This window comes from Adelges cooleyi, unplaced genomic scaffold (genome assembly GCF_023614345.1).
Source record: "Adelges cooleyi isolate 19-005CV unplaced genomic scaffold, UGA_ACOO_1.1 ACOO_flye_CR_arks_rails_tigmint_CR_PRNA_521, whole genome shotgun sequence".
Lineage (NCBI taxonomy): Eukaryota > Metazoa > Arthropoda > Insecta > Hemiptera > Adelgidae > Adelges > Adelges cooleyi.
The window spans coordinates 369,355-386,513 of NW_026096210.1; the positions used below are offsets into that span (position 1 = coordinate 369,355).

The 17,159-nt window shown below is 29.1% G+C and overlaps 1 protein-coding gene and 1 long non-coding RNA gene across 3 annotated transcripts; both read right to left on the reverse strand.

Moving 5' to 3' along the window:
• Positions 1 to 974: 974 nt before the first annotated feature.
• LOC126842465 (uncharacterized) lies at positions 975 to 2,515 on the reverse strand. 2 transcript variants are annotated; one of them, XR_007686337.1, is made up of 3 exons: positions 2,317 to 2,515; positions 2,053 to 2,242; positions 975 to 1,969 (listed from the first exon to the last, which is right to left on the reverse strand). It is a non-coding gene; the product is annotated as an uncharacterized LOC126842465 (long non-coding RNA). The 2 variants fall into 2 exon arrangements; XR_007686336.1 differs by having other exon boundaries at positions 975 to 1,983.
• A 2,232-nt stretch (positions 2,516 to 4,747) lies between these two features.
• LOC126842464 (uncharacterized) lies at positions 4,748 to 8,750 on the reverse strand. The gene is made up of 13 exons (XM_050579480.1): positions 8,677 to 8,750; positions 7,978 to 8,044; positions 7,861 to 7,890; positions 7,705 to 7,767; positions 7,455 to 7,517; positions 6,984 to 7,013; positions 6,771 to 6,800; positions 6,653 to 6,679; positions 6,455 to 6,505; positions 6,153 to 6,182; positions 5,710 to 5,742; positions 5,374 to 5,463; positions 4,748 to 5,111 (listed from the first exon to the last, which is right to left on the reverse strand). Exons 2-13 carry the CDS (start codon positions 8,036 to 8,038, stop codon positions 4,837 to 4,839), a joined length of 783 nt encoding a protein of 260 aa, XP_050435437.1. The 5' UTR covers positions 8,039 to 8,044; positions 8,677 to 8,750; the 3' UTR covers positions 4,748 to 4,836.
• Between the last annotated feature and the right edge of the window lie 8,409 nt (positions 8,751 to 17,159).

Genomic DNA, 17,159 nt, shown 5'->3' on the forward strand with positions numbered 1-17,159 from the left:
TAAATTTTATAACTTCTAACGCTTTACCGCTAAGTTTTGTTATAATATATTTAACTAATATAGGTACGCATTTTTTTTCTACCGAATAGACTGCTAAGTCACATGCACTTATAAAAGAATAAACGTCATCTGCGTTTGAACATCTAGGTATTAATTTAACTGCTTCATCAAATTTTAAAATTACGCCTGTATTCGTATTACTTGTATTATTTAAGTTAATAGCTGCTTCATTGGCTACACTATCGTCATTAAAAGTTTCCATATTAGATAATTTTTTAGTTCTATTTTTTCGTTCAAAATTTAATTCATAAAAGACTACTTCTTTTTTACTCCTAGTACTTCTAGACGGTATTAATTCCTTTAATATATTTAATTTTTCAAAAGCTTGCACAACTAAATCTTTAGTTTTATTAAGAGACTCGTTTAATGATTCATTAATGCCTAATGTTTTATCTAAAATATTTTCTTCAATATTAATAATTTCTACACTTTTACCAGTGCTATCACTATCATCAGGGTTTAAATCTTTACTATGGGGAGACGAACTACGACTATTACTACTCATAAGCTTTAAAAATACTCAATAATTACCCATAAAAAAAAAATACCCAAAAAAAAATGTACTCAACAACAGAGTTATTCAACAATAAAAATTCCCAAAAATATACTTCAATATATATAACTCAATAAAAATATAGTGTAAGGTTCACTAAAATATTTTTCCAATATTAATTCTCAATAATAATTTAATTAATTTTTTTATAATTCCATAAAATAAAATGTAAAATTTACTCAAATATAATTCTCTTTTTTTTTTTATATACCTATAGAACTCAAATAAAACTTCTAACGTTTTCAAAAAAAAATAAAGTGTTCGGTCACTTAAAATATAATACTTTTAAATACTCAATAATAACTAAATAAAACTTCTATAGTTTTCAAAAAATAAAGTGTAAAACTCACTTAAATGAGTGATATATAATATCAAAAAGTATCGTGTTGTTCAATTTGAAACCAATTCAGGAAGATGGATTTAAAATAATTTAAGACTTTTTTTCAAAATTATAAGTATAAATTTATTGTACAGTAAAAGTGCGTAGACAACTGCTACATAGGTGTATTTAACTTGAGTGTAATAATTCGTCTGGAATAGGCTTTGATCCTGCTCCTATTTATATGGTTATGCTAATCTGTGTAATGTGTTATTGTGTAAATTGTGTTGACTTGATGGGCGGATGCTACAGCGGACGCACATCGTATGATTATTTTAATTGGCATTATTTTGGCAATCTAATCTTATAAAATGGCAATAACATGTTTTTCCCAAATAGCTTATCAAAGCGAAACGGACTAAGGTAGTTTTGATATATATATATATATTTGTAATATAATTCAATCACTATGCCAGATAATCATGCAGGTGCGCTCTGTAATAACCATTAGTCATCTATCGTATAGGTATGCCAATGTATGACTCAGAGAGCTATTATAATATGAGTATTATTAGGCTTAGTGTAGTTGGTTGTTTTGTGTAATGGTGTGTAGAGGTTAACTGAAGGTTATGGTCATAACACCAGTATCAAATTTTACACAGATGGCACTGTAAAAGATAAAAATAAAAGTTTTTCAAAATGCCAAAAATAAATTAACAGCGATGCGAATAAACTACAAAGTTTTCGACTGTCGCAAAATGAAAAAAATTTAACTGCCTATAAAATCTAATTTTTTAAACTAAAATCTTGAATTTTTCACCAACTACAGAAAAAATGTGGACTATTTCGGATATTTATAGATGTTTGATTTAAAATACCAGTGGTTTTTTATTTTAAAGTTTGATTATAGTGTCTAAAATTTAACTAGGTTTTTAGAGACTTAAGATAAAATTTCGACCGAGTTCGGACTGAACAATAACGAAGGAGTGTCTATGTTCCGTGTAAAATCTTTATTTAATGCATTTTCATTTTTAGCCCTAATGATTAAAAACTACAATAATGTTTTTTACACATTTAGATTTTTTTATATACTATAATCTATGTATATATATCCACTTACTTCTTATTAGTAAACCATTTAATCAAGCCTTCGTTTAACCTAGCCTTTTTTCGTTTTACATTAACGCGCAGACGACTTTTATTTCCCGTTCTGTAATTTTTTAATTTTTCCGACATTATTGAAATAAATTACAATTACTTATTACCCACACTGAGAGTCGAGAGAGAACAACCACGAATGGGAACTGGGACTGAAATTATAATAGTATTTTATCATACAAAATATTCAACTTCTCAGGATAGTGAAAAAATACTAGATTATTACCTATACTGATAGTGTGACCAGACGTCCCGATTTTGGCGGGACAGTACCGATATTCAAGCAGGTGTCCCGCTAAATATGGTGATCAACTATTCAAACAATAGTTATTTTTTTCTTATTTTCACTTATGGTGTGTATATTTTGTGTTCCATCAGATCACATCAGTTTATTTTGTACAGTTTCTATAATCTATACTGTGATATCACTTATTATCATAGAGACCTAACCATTGGTTTTTATCACGTTATGATCTGGACTCTCAATCGGCTATAGGTAACCACGGTTTTAGAAATGAAACCCAAGTGGTTACAACCATAGACCTATAAAAATTTCTTTATATACCTATGGTTACAACTGATAAAAAATCTCCTTTATTGCTCAAATCTATTGCATCAAACGATAAATACTAAGTATTAGTAATTTTTTTATCTGTATTAAATATTTTATAAATTTGTATTAAGTATATTTAAATTTGGTTTTTATCCTACTTTGATTATAATTATAAGTTTACTTGTTATAATATTTAATACTTGTTTTTTAAAGTTACATTTTGTTTTTATAATTTTTTTGTTAAGTATATAATATACTTAATTTTATTAAGGTATTAATAAAATAAATATTTTATGTTCAACGAAAAATTGATTTAAATTTTGATTTTTATCCTATTTTGGTTATGATTTTTTTTTTGCGCTGTCTAATTTTAGCATGAAGAAATAAAGGTGTACCCAAAACCAATTATTAAGGGAGATTAAATCCTACGAGTACTATTTTATGAGGAGGGATACCCCACTTCCTCTAGTTCCTTTTGAATACTTGTCCCGCTTTTATAGAATTTTGATCTGGTCACTTTACCTATACATTGTAACCGATTACCGATAACAAAATTTAAGTGTTTTTTTCTAAAAATACGTTTTCATAATGTCAACAATCAATTTTTTGTCATGCTAGTTTGGCACCCCGCCGCGTCGTCCGGAGTACGTATAACAATTTTTGCCGCCAGGATCGCTACCTGACGGCCAAACTTTTACAAAAAGAAAAAACTGTTTTCGAGTACTTAACTTTGTCCGATATTTTTAAACTATGTACCATTTTAATCAGGACATTATCTACTATGTTTCTGGTTTATCAGATTTCAAACAAATATTTTAGAAAACAAACAAAACGTTTTTCTTTGTACATATTTTAAACACAATATTACATACTTTTAATATATTATAAATTAATATACAGAAAACGGCAAACACAGAAGAGAAAATAATTTAAATTTTGGTATAATTTTGAAAAAAATCTGTTAATTATTTTATTCGTAAACAGACTGCTGCTCAGAGCAATTTTGATAAAAAAAATTTCGGCGCAACCTTCCCCCTTAACTCAACAAACACTTCTTTATTATTCATTGAATATTACACTTAGACCTTAAACTATAAAGCACAAATCATAGAGTTTTTTTTTCTGAATTTTTCGGTGTATATAAATTCATTTTGCAATTTTTTTAATTCTTACCTCGAGATGATATTTTTTTATTTGGAAAAACTGTGATAACAAAATTGATAATTATTTCTTTGGAGGGAATAAAATTGTTTACCGTTTTGAAACGTCTGGTATTAAGGTTTGGTAACAACGGTTGCCAAACGATGTGCTTTTGTCTAAATTTTAGATGTCACATTATATTTTAAAGCACAGCTAGTAACTTAAAAAAAAATGTAATTACATTTTTGTTTGGTTTATTTTATTTTTAGGCGCAGTTTTTTAGCTGGTCTAACTTATTATGTATCTACTACAACATGTGCAAAAATGTAGCCAAATTTTTTTGTTGTAAAAAAGTACTTTTAGTGATCATGTTGGTGCTTAAGTTTTTTTAGCTAAATCGTGTACTATAATATTATGATAATAATTATAATAATAGGTATTTATATTTTTTTTGGTCGCCAAATTGTACACATTTTATTACCAGGAATTTTGGAGGGAATCATGAAAAAATATACTGCATGCATAACTTCTTACCGTGTGGTACTTAACCAGTATTGATATATTGTGATATTTTTTTAATAGAAAATATTATACTGACCATATAATTTTTAAACCTTATAGTGACTCATTAGGATATAATATAAGTACTTTTGTTGATAGTGTCTTATTTACATATTTTAATTTTGTACTTCAACTGCAATATCATTTTGAAAAACCAAACGCTATTTAAAAGGTAAAACTCGTATAACAACCAATGTAATATTATTAAAATAAAAGTAAAATTATTGATAGATCTATGTGAGAATAAGTAAATTTTTTGTTTTAAGAAAATGTCTAATTTTATTCTGTGTGTAAATATATGGTAAAAACTATTAAGTATATTCTGTTTTAATTGTACTTATAAGCAACAAAATATGTGTCTGAAACTGTTTATTGGGAAACACATTAAATTCATTGACAGCTCAAATGTTGAAATACATGAAATAGGATGTAGTGCATTATAAAAATATTATTTTAATAGAATAACAATAGTGTTGTATAATTTTAGACGAGTTATAATAATATTAATTCCTCGTCTAAACGTCTTAGCTGTTCCTCGAGCAGTTGTACTGGATCGCTGTTATTCAAGTTAATTTGGTGCCAAACGCCTAAAATTCTTTTGTATCTTTTGTGTGTACTTCCATCCCATAGCATAAAAGTCCCATTCTGTGTGTTGATCCAAACACTTTTTATGGGCGATGATGGTAATCGTGCACTCATGTATAATCCCATCATACGACTCATCCATTCCATATAGACATCATCGCTTACATGCCACAGCGGTCCATCTGAAAAATTTGTCATATTTTTTTTAATTTGTTAAAACTAGCTTACTAGTTGCTACTTTTTTGTATGGTGCAGGACACAACTATCTTTTTTGTTGCAATAGTCATAAAAAAACAATAGAATATAGCTTGGCGTGGCATTGTATAAAGTACTGCTATTTGTGTTACAAGAATGTAATGTGTTAGTAGTGATCTTATAAAAAAATATATAAATATATATTTATTAATAGTTCAAAAACCAAACACTTCGTATTATTATATTTACCCAATCCACGTCTGATTATATTTATTAAAGCTGAAACGACCTGACCTCTTCTCTGTTCTGCAAGATCTGTCAAATCTAAATCTCCAAAATCTGCAAAAATGATCAAATAAAAAATATTTTAGTTATTATAGTGATGCATGATAATTGCATTAAATTACATAAAGATTTGCGATACAACTAATTTTTGTGCAACCGGTCAACAAAAAGTTGATTTTATTTAAATTATTGTTTGACATATTATAATACGACATCAAATATAAATAAAATTAAGTAAATTTCAACTCTAACACTAGCTTTTACAGGCTATTTGCGACTGTGGAAACATTGTGTAATTACTTTGAGTGTTATCGAATTCAGGATCAACAATTCCTGTAACAAATACATTGTATTACATAGTGCTGAAAATATCAAGAAAATATATACTATAAATAGTCATCCTGATTGAAGTGTATTGTGTTATCAGCACATTATTCTAACCGTTTTTCGAAAGAATGATTTTACTTCAGCTTTATTACATCAAGTACAAAATAATGTATTTAAATAAGACATTTTTCTATCAATGCATCTATACCCGACGTTGATTGATTGTAATTATTCAGACAACTAGTTTTTCACAAAATAAATTGTATTGTACATATTTTAATATATATTACTAAGACACGTTTGAAATATGCCCCCTTTAAATCCAGATGTAATATATATATGTATATATGAAGGGAATTTCCACTCTTAAACAAGTTTTAAGGCTATTTTTGACTATCAAAAAAATTCGTAATTACTTTTATTTATATCAATAGGCAGTGCAATATCTGTAACAAATACATCAATCACCAAATCATTTTACAGTCACTCAAAAACAGAGGTATGAAATATTATTGTGTAAAATTTTTTTAAATTATTTCTTTTACCGACATTTTGAATAAACGGTTTGTATAGTATATTTTGAATGAATATCAAAAGCTTAAGCATAAAACATATTGACTTTATTACTTTAAGCTTTAAATAGTATTTTTTAAGTTTTTCTTATGAACTACAAATATACATAATTAATTATTAGTTTTTTTTTCAGTTTTATATTTACTTAATTTAATCACCAATTCTCGTCGAAACAAAAACTGCAAAAACATGCACTCTAAAATTTAAAACAAAATATTATATCTTAATGCAACTACATATTTTTAATGAACATACCAATAGGTTCACAATATGATTGTTGTCAAAGTATTTATAAATAGTGAATATGCGTTAAGTATATTAAAATATATAAAAATGTGGTTACTTTTCATTCTGTTAAGGTAATCTAATTCTGAAATTAAAACAAAAAAAGCGTGTGCACAAAGAGTATTATTAAACAACAGTGTGGAGAAACGTTCATAAAGTACAATGAAAATGATTACCCGGTATTTCGGGGAGATAATCGGTTTTCTCTGAAATTAACATTAGATAATATATTTAATATTACCATCCATGATGTATTTAATTTTCTATTTATTTATAAACAGCAAGACGGAGCTCAAGGTAGGAAAAAAAACATGTGTATTGAATAAATCAGGAGAAATGTGCTTCACATATTAGACATATTTTCATAAAATTAAAATTAAAACTATTACCCGGTACAGCGATCATATAATTAATTTTGGCTGAAATTGACATTACAAAAATTAGTGATATTGGAAGGCGAAGGTCAAAGTAGAAAAAAACTATATCAAACAGACTTGGGAACCGTTATGAAAATATAATGGCTGATTTGAAGCAGTCGTGGCGATGAGAATATTATAAAATAATAATCGGACAGAGCTAACATCAATGTTTTTTTTTTTTTTTTTTTAATAAAGATTCCATTTAGATTTTCGTAGAAAAATGTAATATTCATATCACTGATATGTCTTATTGTGGTGGATTATCGAGGTGAATTAATAGAGATAGTAGTGGATTAGAGATACTAGATTGCAGGACATATCCATGTATTGATGTATGATCTGCATGAAGTGTGGATGGCGTTAACTTTTTTCAAATTTTTTTTTCGTCTACTTTTATCTTTAAGAATTTTTTAAATTATTATAATAATTATAACTAGGTACCGAAAGACTCGCGGAAAGCGCGACCATTAACTTCTATTGATTCAATTACAAGCTCCAATCCATCTAGAATAAACAAATAAAAATTCGTGGTGTACTAAAAGATTGAAATAAAATCAAATTAGGTGCCTGGCGCACTTTTCTTAACTATCAATAGAAACTGTACTTTTTAATTTACAAATAACTCGACAATTAGGCACGCTTAACAAAACACTTATGTATTAGCATGTTAATTTTTTTTTATAAAACTTACTTAATCCAGAATTATTTCCTACGGTATAATCATATATATTAAAAGCACGTGCTACGGCTAGACCTGTAATAGATAATTTAAAAAATATGTACAAAAACATTGAATTATAAAAGACTTAAGAAACATTTTTTTTTTTAATACAACAATATTACTGACTCGTGATTACAATTTGCTTTTTACAATCCGCTGTAAACAAAAGTAATATATTGAATTTTTTTGGCAAATTTAAAACTACAACTTAAGTTGGTTATTGTGAAAATAAAATTTAATTACCTTCATCATCTGCGCAAACACTTACGATGGCATATGATATTAAAAAACAGAAAATATTCATTTTTATCTGCAAATAATAAAAAACATAAAAGCGACTTGTATAAATAGGTTTATATTATAATAGGTAGCACAAGAAAATAGATGTTTCCTGCATTTGTGCATTAACGCATTTTTTGTACTAAATATAGGCATCTCTTTTCCACTGTATCCGCGCTTTATAATATATTTAGAAATCACTATTTACAATTTTTCCTATTTTAATCATTTATTTTTCACAAATTTGATTTTCATGTAAAATAAACTAGTCTACAGCGTAGAATAAGTTTTTTTTTTCAAAATAATTTTACTATTCACTTTAAAAATGAAGTCAAGCTAAAACAAACTTTTCTTGCATTTTTAAAATTTTTTTAATTATAATGGATGACTATTTTGCTGAATATTACTTTTTTGACGAACATTTTTTTACTTTAGGTTTTTATACACTAAGGTTCTACTTTTGTGAGGCATTATGAAAACGATTATTTTTTACCACACCCTATATAAAACACATTAAGCCAAATAATGAATAAATAAAAAATCTATGGGTATAATATAGAATTCTGTCCAAAATGTTAATTGTAAAACGCTGTTAAGACCCGACACAAAAATAACTAGCAATAAAAAATCCTTATAACTGATAAAACTTTTTTACAATATAACTTGACAATTTTTAGAGTTTGATAGAAATCCTTCTGAAATTGTCGAGCTGAAAGAATTTCTTAGACAACACTTAATCGACTAGATCGGCTATTGAAACTGAATATTTTTTTTGCGGTTTATAATTCGACCGTAAACTCAGAATCTAATAGGTGTTAAGTGTAACATCATTTATTTACACAGCTGGTTCATTTTTTTTTTTTTTTGTAATATGACTAATCTTTTATTAAAACAAAGCCCACAAAAATTACAGAAAGTCAAGTGTAGTATTATTTTTATCTGCGCGCATTTCCCAACTGCACTTCCTCTCCCATCCTGGCTTTTAAACTTCAAAAATAGTTATCCGAAACTGGTTATCGACCAGTCAAAATTTGTAACACATTATTCTCAATTTAAAAAGTTAATAAAATATATACGTCACCGTTGAAGTTTCAAAAGTCGCTATTAAAAAATTCCAAAAAGTTGGAAGGGGGTAAAAACAAAAAAAATTGTAAAAAACTGAGATCACATTGTATAAAAACAGTATGAAAAAAAAATTGTAATTTCTTATTAAACCCTATGAGATATTGACTGGTTCGTGATAAAAGAATCACCCTGTATGTATAAAAACTAAAAGATAATTGCACCAACTTGGTAATTTAGCATACAACTTAACCGATGAAAACTTAATTAAAATGTTTTATATTTAAAAATATATCAACTACCTGTATAAAACGTATACGGCGATTTTTTCTTTTGTACCAAAAAAATCCATCACCTCTTCGATATACTCATTTGGTGGATCTTCTCCATCACCTTCTATACTCGTTTTCATAGAATACTGCAGAGTATCTTGCCCCATTCGGCTGCGAAGTCTTGTCATAATTATTCTATGATCTTTCCACTGTGGCCTTTGCTAGTGGAACACATAAAACCGATTCTGCTAATTTTTTCAGATGTTCATAACCAATATTGGCTTCAAGGAGGCTAGCTATTGGATATCCCTGGTTTTCTACTTTCTGTAAAGCTACAAACACAAAAGACTGGTAATCTGGTAAACAATTGTCTTTTTTCAATGAATTAAGTTTGCTTGAATTGTCTGTAGCGTTTTTAATGATGATACTTTTATTCACAGCATCTTGATTCAAACATTCTAAAATGCTATTTAAGTGACACGCTGTAGTTTTAATTAAAGTGGGTAAAGATGAAATACTAATTTTAGGACCTCACCGAGTTAAACTTAAATTTGAAATTGCGTCTAATATTTCATCTAATCATGAAAAAAAATCTTTTATTGTTCGTTTTGACATTTTGCATTAAAATGACCACAAAATAGGAAGTATTAATGTAATGTTACTCATTCTATGTTGATATTTTATCGATTTGATTTCCAAAAACAATCTTTGGCGAAAGCATCAGTCGATAACGACGCTACGCGTCCACCCCACAAGTTACATATAAAAATTCAAATTTAAAAACAATGACAATAATAATGTTAGAAAAACACTTGCATCTGTTCGTTACATATTATATTATAATTGATTATCTTTTTACTGTCAATATATATACATTATAAAATCTGAAATTGTACAATAGTATACATGTACTTAAGCTGACGGGAGAAGAACCGTCGGTAGATTTTTTCATTAACATATTCCACATAATACATTTTTTTTAAGTACATAATATTGTATGTCTATTTTTGTGTCTTAACTTTTCTACTACCAAAAAAAAATAATTACCGAATAAGTAAAGTTGTATTTTTTAATCTAATATACTCCAACTATTTATTTCTACTTTTGATTCCACCTTTTATATTTATACCTTTATTAAATGTCTGTGCTTTACACAGATACATATTGTACATATTGTAAAATATAATCCCATATAATATCATCATAGTGTGAAAATGTTGAAAACAATTAATACATTTTAAAACATAAAATATTTGTTCAATTATTATTTTATAATTAACATAAATTAATAGGTATTTGTTAAAAGCATCATTTACACCTTCTTAATTACTTTTAACGTATTATGAGTATTCAAAATGAATTTATACGAATCCAAATGGTACAACATAGGGTCTTTCCACACAAATACGGGCGTTTAAAAATAAAGCTAAATAATTTAACAAAAGACTATTTTACTAAATTTATGACTTAGGTGCCTTTTAACAAATACCTATTCAAATATGAAATAGTTTTAATGCAGGAGTTAGGAGATATGGGAAAAAATGAATTGTAAATAACATTTATATAAAATTATAATATTACTAATTATTAAATGTTTTTAATATGTAATATATCAGTGAAAATTTGAAATGTAGTACGTTTTAGTTTTAAACTATTATTAGAATAGGATTTTAATAATCCATTCAACAATAAATAAATGAGATAAATTAACTAAAAAAATACTAGTGTGTACATAGATACACATATAATATTGTAGGTACGATAGGATAAAATAACAGATATTTTATCCCATGTCCTCATAATAAAAAAAGTTGCAGTCTACTTAAAACCCATAACGGCTAAAATTATAAGCCATGGAACATGCTTTAGCCTGTTGGCTGCTGAATAGTATGACCATAGTACAGTCTTAATGATATGTTCTGGCCATAACTTTTGCAACGACGACTCCGTTGTATAATACGTTTAAAATAGACGCGTTACTTTCGTGACGCTATTTCATGTCGCTATTTTGACATGGACATGTCTTACGGCTGGGGACCATTTTGAAAATTTGCCCTTCACGTTTTATGTCACAGTGCCGACGTCATTATGGATTATGGGGGAGTAGGGAGCTGAATTAATAGAGACGGTGGATTAGAGATAAGGTATTAGAGATACTAGATTGCAGGGCATATCCATGTATTGATGTATCTGCATGAATTGTGGATAATCTTTTAACTTTATTGTGTAGTTTTCGAGCTGGGAAGTCAAGGCTAAAGCATGTTCCATGTAAAAAATTGTTTTTGTTTATATTTTAATGCTGTGTCTACGTACAGCTGCCATACCATACACACACCGCAGCGCCCGAATTATATCAACGACTAGTATACATATATATATATACATATATATTTCGACTTGGCGTTACACTTTAAGGTTTTTAATTTTGAACATAGCTGGAAAAATAACATAAAGCATAAGTAGAACAATTAAAACAATTGTACGTTATACCTGTACCTAGTTGTTTTAGAAATGTTTTAAACAATTTTTTCCCAAAATTTCGAAAAGTGTTGATAATTAATATCGGAAATGGGCTACTTATATTTTTCTGCCATACAATAACGTTTGTTTAAGATTATCCAATATTGTTTCCTCCTGCTGAATGCTGATACGTCATATTTTAGCGTACACATTGCATCCAAACAAAAACTGATAATCTTGGAATTGTTACTCAAGTAACTATTGTAGTTTATTGTATAGTTCAACTACGATTACCTATAATCATTTTTACACGGTGTAAATCCGCGTCCTGAATCTGCGGCAGGGTTTATCATTTTCATTACAATATTGAATAAGACCATAAAGCGTCGACTGTAAAATATATTGTATAATATATACTTTTTACAGTGATGATCATTGACTGAGTAATAACTGCTCAAAACTACTTTATAATTAAGCTTTTCCCCGGAAAAAGGGCCAATTTTTTAACTTTTTTTTTTTTTGTTCTATGTTGTTTACAAATGGCATGTAATCCTCTTAACTAAAAATAACATAGTATTTTGTGACTAAAAGTCTGCACTGGCTCGTTTTTTTACCAATTCTTTAGCATCTGTTACGGTTTATTCAACATTTTGAACACGTATCATCTTACGGTATCAAGTGTTTACGTTGAAAATAACAAGTTCATATTAAACCACTTTATTATACTCAACTTTACTCATACTTTATTAAATGTTTTATATTTCTACTACAAATTTATTGTGATCCTTTAATAAACAGACTTGTAGTTGGACCTACTTAGTATTTTAGGAGGAGTTTCTTATTTATTTAAATTTACAGCTCTGAAAAGGTACATCTTGTACTTAATATACTTTGATATTTGAATGGATTTCTTTTTAAGAAACTTATTCACTAATGATACTCTGACTTGAGGATCTGTAGAATAATATATTTAATATTTTGACTCATTACGATCTAAGAATATGAGAAATATTTAAAGATTGGACAAATATTCTCTACAACTAAACCAAAATTGTTTTTTACTAGAGATATATTTTACCCGGCTATAGTGTTTTTTAGAAACATGAACGGTCTGTTATTATACAAATAACATTGCCATTTGCGTCACACTTTAATAAAATATTTTCTATGAAGTTTGAATAATATTTGTTATATATTTTCTACTTAACATATGGGATAATACAAGAACAAGATCAAATTAAAGCGGAAAGAACTAAATAAATAGTTGGCCCAATTAATGATTACAGGAACAAATGTAAATTAGTTATTTCTACTCCATATGTATTGTGACCCTTTAATAAACATACTTTTAGTTGGACCAACTTAGTATTTTAGGAGGAGTTAATTATTTAGCAGCTGTTACGGTTTAGTCAACATTTTGAACACGTATTAATACATGTTCAAACACGTATTAAAACTTCTTCAATATACTCGACAATTTTAAATAGGAAACGTTCAACGTTAATATATATACTATTTTCCTTCATACTACACTAAAATATTATAGTTCTCGCTAGTTATGTTGCATTCCAACATATCATTGTGTATTATGATTGCTGTGCTTACAAATGCGGTGATAGGGCCACGAAACACTCATAAACCAGAAATGGACAAGGTAATGGCCGAGCTGAACAAGATCAGACAACTCGATATGGGTTTCTTAAAAGCTTTCGTTATGGGAAAAAGACGGACGCTCGACAATATGCTAGCTCACTCAAAAAAACATGTCAGGCACATTTACCATCAGCTTGAGTGCAGTTATGCGTTGTTTGCGATGCGTTACATGCGAATAGTCCAAGCAATCTTTGCGGACCCAATTTATTTGGTAAAAAAAGACGTTTTGGAAAAGGTTTTGTTTGACGACGAAGCTGCGGCAATGTTGACCGCCTCCATAGATATGCCAAAAATAAATGCCGTTAAGAACACCATGTGGGCGTTCTGGTTGTTCGCGGACAGACTGCACAGGTTCTTAGATGATACCAAAAAATTGGGTATGGTCGACGACAAAAACCATTCGGCCATCTTTGCCGCTCACCAGGTCGTTAGCGATGTGCTAGATCGGTTTTTGAAAACGTATCAGTGCACATTCCACAACACTGTAGGTAACTTAAACCACTTGACCGAACTAATCATTCAAATAACAAACAAGGCGGACAAATCAAAACGCCTCGTAAGTTTCCTTGTGGAAAATAAGAAAGTGTTTGATAGACAAAAGTCGGCCAACGCTCATTTTGGTGTACATACTGAACGCCAACAACGAATTTCCGTGACAACGTTAAACCTAGACGACTTACTTGGGATCGAAACATTAGTGGTGCACACCAAAGGCCTTGAATTTTGGAAAACCATAGAAAGCAAGCTAAGTCATGTGTACAACACCGCTATGGCATTGAGCACGACATTAAGCAAACAGACCGAGTCAGTATGCGTTTTTCAAAAAGAGTTAACCGATATCGCTAAAAATGTTTCGCTTGACGTTGACGTCAAAATCTTCGAGTCATTTAAGGAATACACGTCTTCCGAAGAATGTCGACACGTCGCTGGATTGGAAAACGTACAAATGGTCTAAACAATTATTATTATAAAAGAAATATTTGTAAAGTCAATAAAGTGCTAATAACCTATAGTCTTGCGTGTATGTGATTTTTGTTCTACAAGTGTACATGTAACTAGGTACTATGTTTAGCATGCAGCATTAAATGCGTATACTTTAGGTCTGATGGTTTATGGGAAATTTAAAAGTTTAGAAGAACGAGGAGCAGTTTATAATAATATGTCTCGAGACAAGTCTTTTGAGAATTTGGAAAACGTGAAAGGTATAGTGATTTCGTTTTCAGAAGTATACAGACATGATGTGTCAAAGGTTAAAAATTGGAATGAGTACAATGGTATAAGATGGGTCATATGATTAATTTTAATAGATAATATTATATTTGTTTCTTATTAGAGCGAGCTTAATCCACACTTATTATGGTTAAGGGATAAAGAGCCCGGTATTTCATAAATAGAGCAGGACGATAGCTATTACGGGGAGCTAGAGAATCAGGAGATTCTTCAACAGATGCACCTCAGAGGTTTGAAAAAAGTAAATTGAGAAGGGACCCAGAACGGTTGCTAATTGTATTTAATTGAAGAAAGTCCATACTGATAAACAGATCAACAATTAAAGAAGACTCGTTGTTGAACGTACGTATTAATATTTTAATAATTGTACATGATCATTTGTGAGTTCTATGCCTGTTGTTTTTACTACACAACACCAATGCAAAATAAAGAATTATCATAGTATAAAATCACATACACTCAGTTGTATTCATACTCTGCCCGCCGCGACTAATCTATATATATAATGATTAGTTTGTTTAAATTTTTAAAACAACTGGCGCCCGGATCCCACACATTAAGAGTATAGAGATTATAATTTTTTTTATAACGTCTGATGACGCATACAAACACTGAATGGGCATCTATACATGTATATTATAAATCTACTGTAGCCACGCCATAGACTTACACCAAAGTGTTTGTTCGTTTTTGCAAACGATTAAGTTGTGATATGGGTTGCGGGGTGTCTGCGTTCCTCCCCCGACGTCGAGGGATAGAACATGTGTCTTACCATATTTATATATGATCAACCAAGAGTTGTGTCATCCGACTGATGTCCTCTTCAACCATAGCTTTCGAACGTAAGTTCACACTATGCAAGGTTAGGCTCACAAAAGGTATGTGATTACCTGGTATATGATTCTATAGGTATAGTTTATCACCGTGGCCGCAGCCGGAACCGGTAGAGATACAGTAATGTTGTGCGTGATCCTCGCATTTTTTGGTCATTCTTGAAACAATAATTTGTTTTATGGTAAGTACATGAATGGAGGGGATAGACGAATGATAATTTACATATATGACATTATCACAGTGACTTTATGATAACAAACACGTCATTTTAGCAATTGACGTGTATTTTCGTTATTTGTAACAGTTAAATAAAACTGCAGTGTACAATTGTATTGTCATTCGCATCAATTAACTAAAATTGACTTGCACTTTATGCACTTTTGTAACGTCATTGTTTAAAAATAAATGCGGTTTGACGTCACCTGTGATAACAATAGAATACTAATTGTTATCACAACAGTCGGCGAAGTCCTTTGATGTCTAGAACAATAGGTTGTGATAAAAATGCACTTGTTTACGTCACTGACCTTGACTTTGAATTATAACAATAGTGACGTCTTTCTATTGTGTCCCAGAACCGGCGTCATCATTCCATTTTATCCCAGAACCGGCATTTTATAGACTACTCTTTAATAAAACATTCTCCATGAACTTTAAATAATATATTTTAAATATTGTCCTACTTGAAATATGAGATAATAAGAGGACAAGATACATTTCTAGTGGAAAGAACCAAATAGAAAGTTAGCCCAACTAATGATTACAAGAACAAATGTGAATTAGTTATTTCAACTACATGTTTATTGTGATCCTTTAATAAACAGACTTTTAGTTGGACCTACTTTGTATTTTAGGAGGAATTACTTATTTACTTAAATTTACAGCTCTGAAAAGGTACATCTTGTGCCTAATATACTTTGATATTTGAACGGGTTGCTTTTTAAGAAACTTGTTCACTAATGATACTCTGACTTGAGGATCTGTATAATAATATATTTAATATTTTAACTCGTTACGATCTAATATTATGAGAAATATTCAAAGATTGGACAAATATTTTGTACAACGCTAACCAAAATTGTTTTTAACTAGAGATATATTTTACCCGGTTATAGTGTTTTTTAGAAACATGAACGGTCTGTTACTATACAAATAACATTGCCATTTGCGACATACTTTAATAAAACGTTTTCTATGAAGTTTAAATAATATTTGTAAAATATTTTCCTACTTAACATATGGGAGAATACAGGAACAAGATAAAATTCAAGCGAAAAGAACTAAATAAATAGTTGGCTCAACTAATGATGACAGGACCAAATGTGAATTAGTTTTTTTAAAAACAAATTTGTTGTGACCCTTTAATAAACGGACTTGAAGTTTGACCAACTTAGTATTTTAGGAGAAGTAACTTATTTATTTAAATTTACAGCTCTGAAAAGGTACATCTTGTACTTCATATACTTTGATATTTGAATGGGTTTCTTTTTAAGAAACTTATTCACTAATGATACTCTGGCTTGAGGATTTGTATAATAATATATGAAACATTTTTACTTATTACATTCTTATAGTAAGAGAAATATTTCAAAGATTGGATAAATATTTTGTACAACGCTAACCAAAATTGTTTTT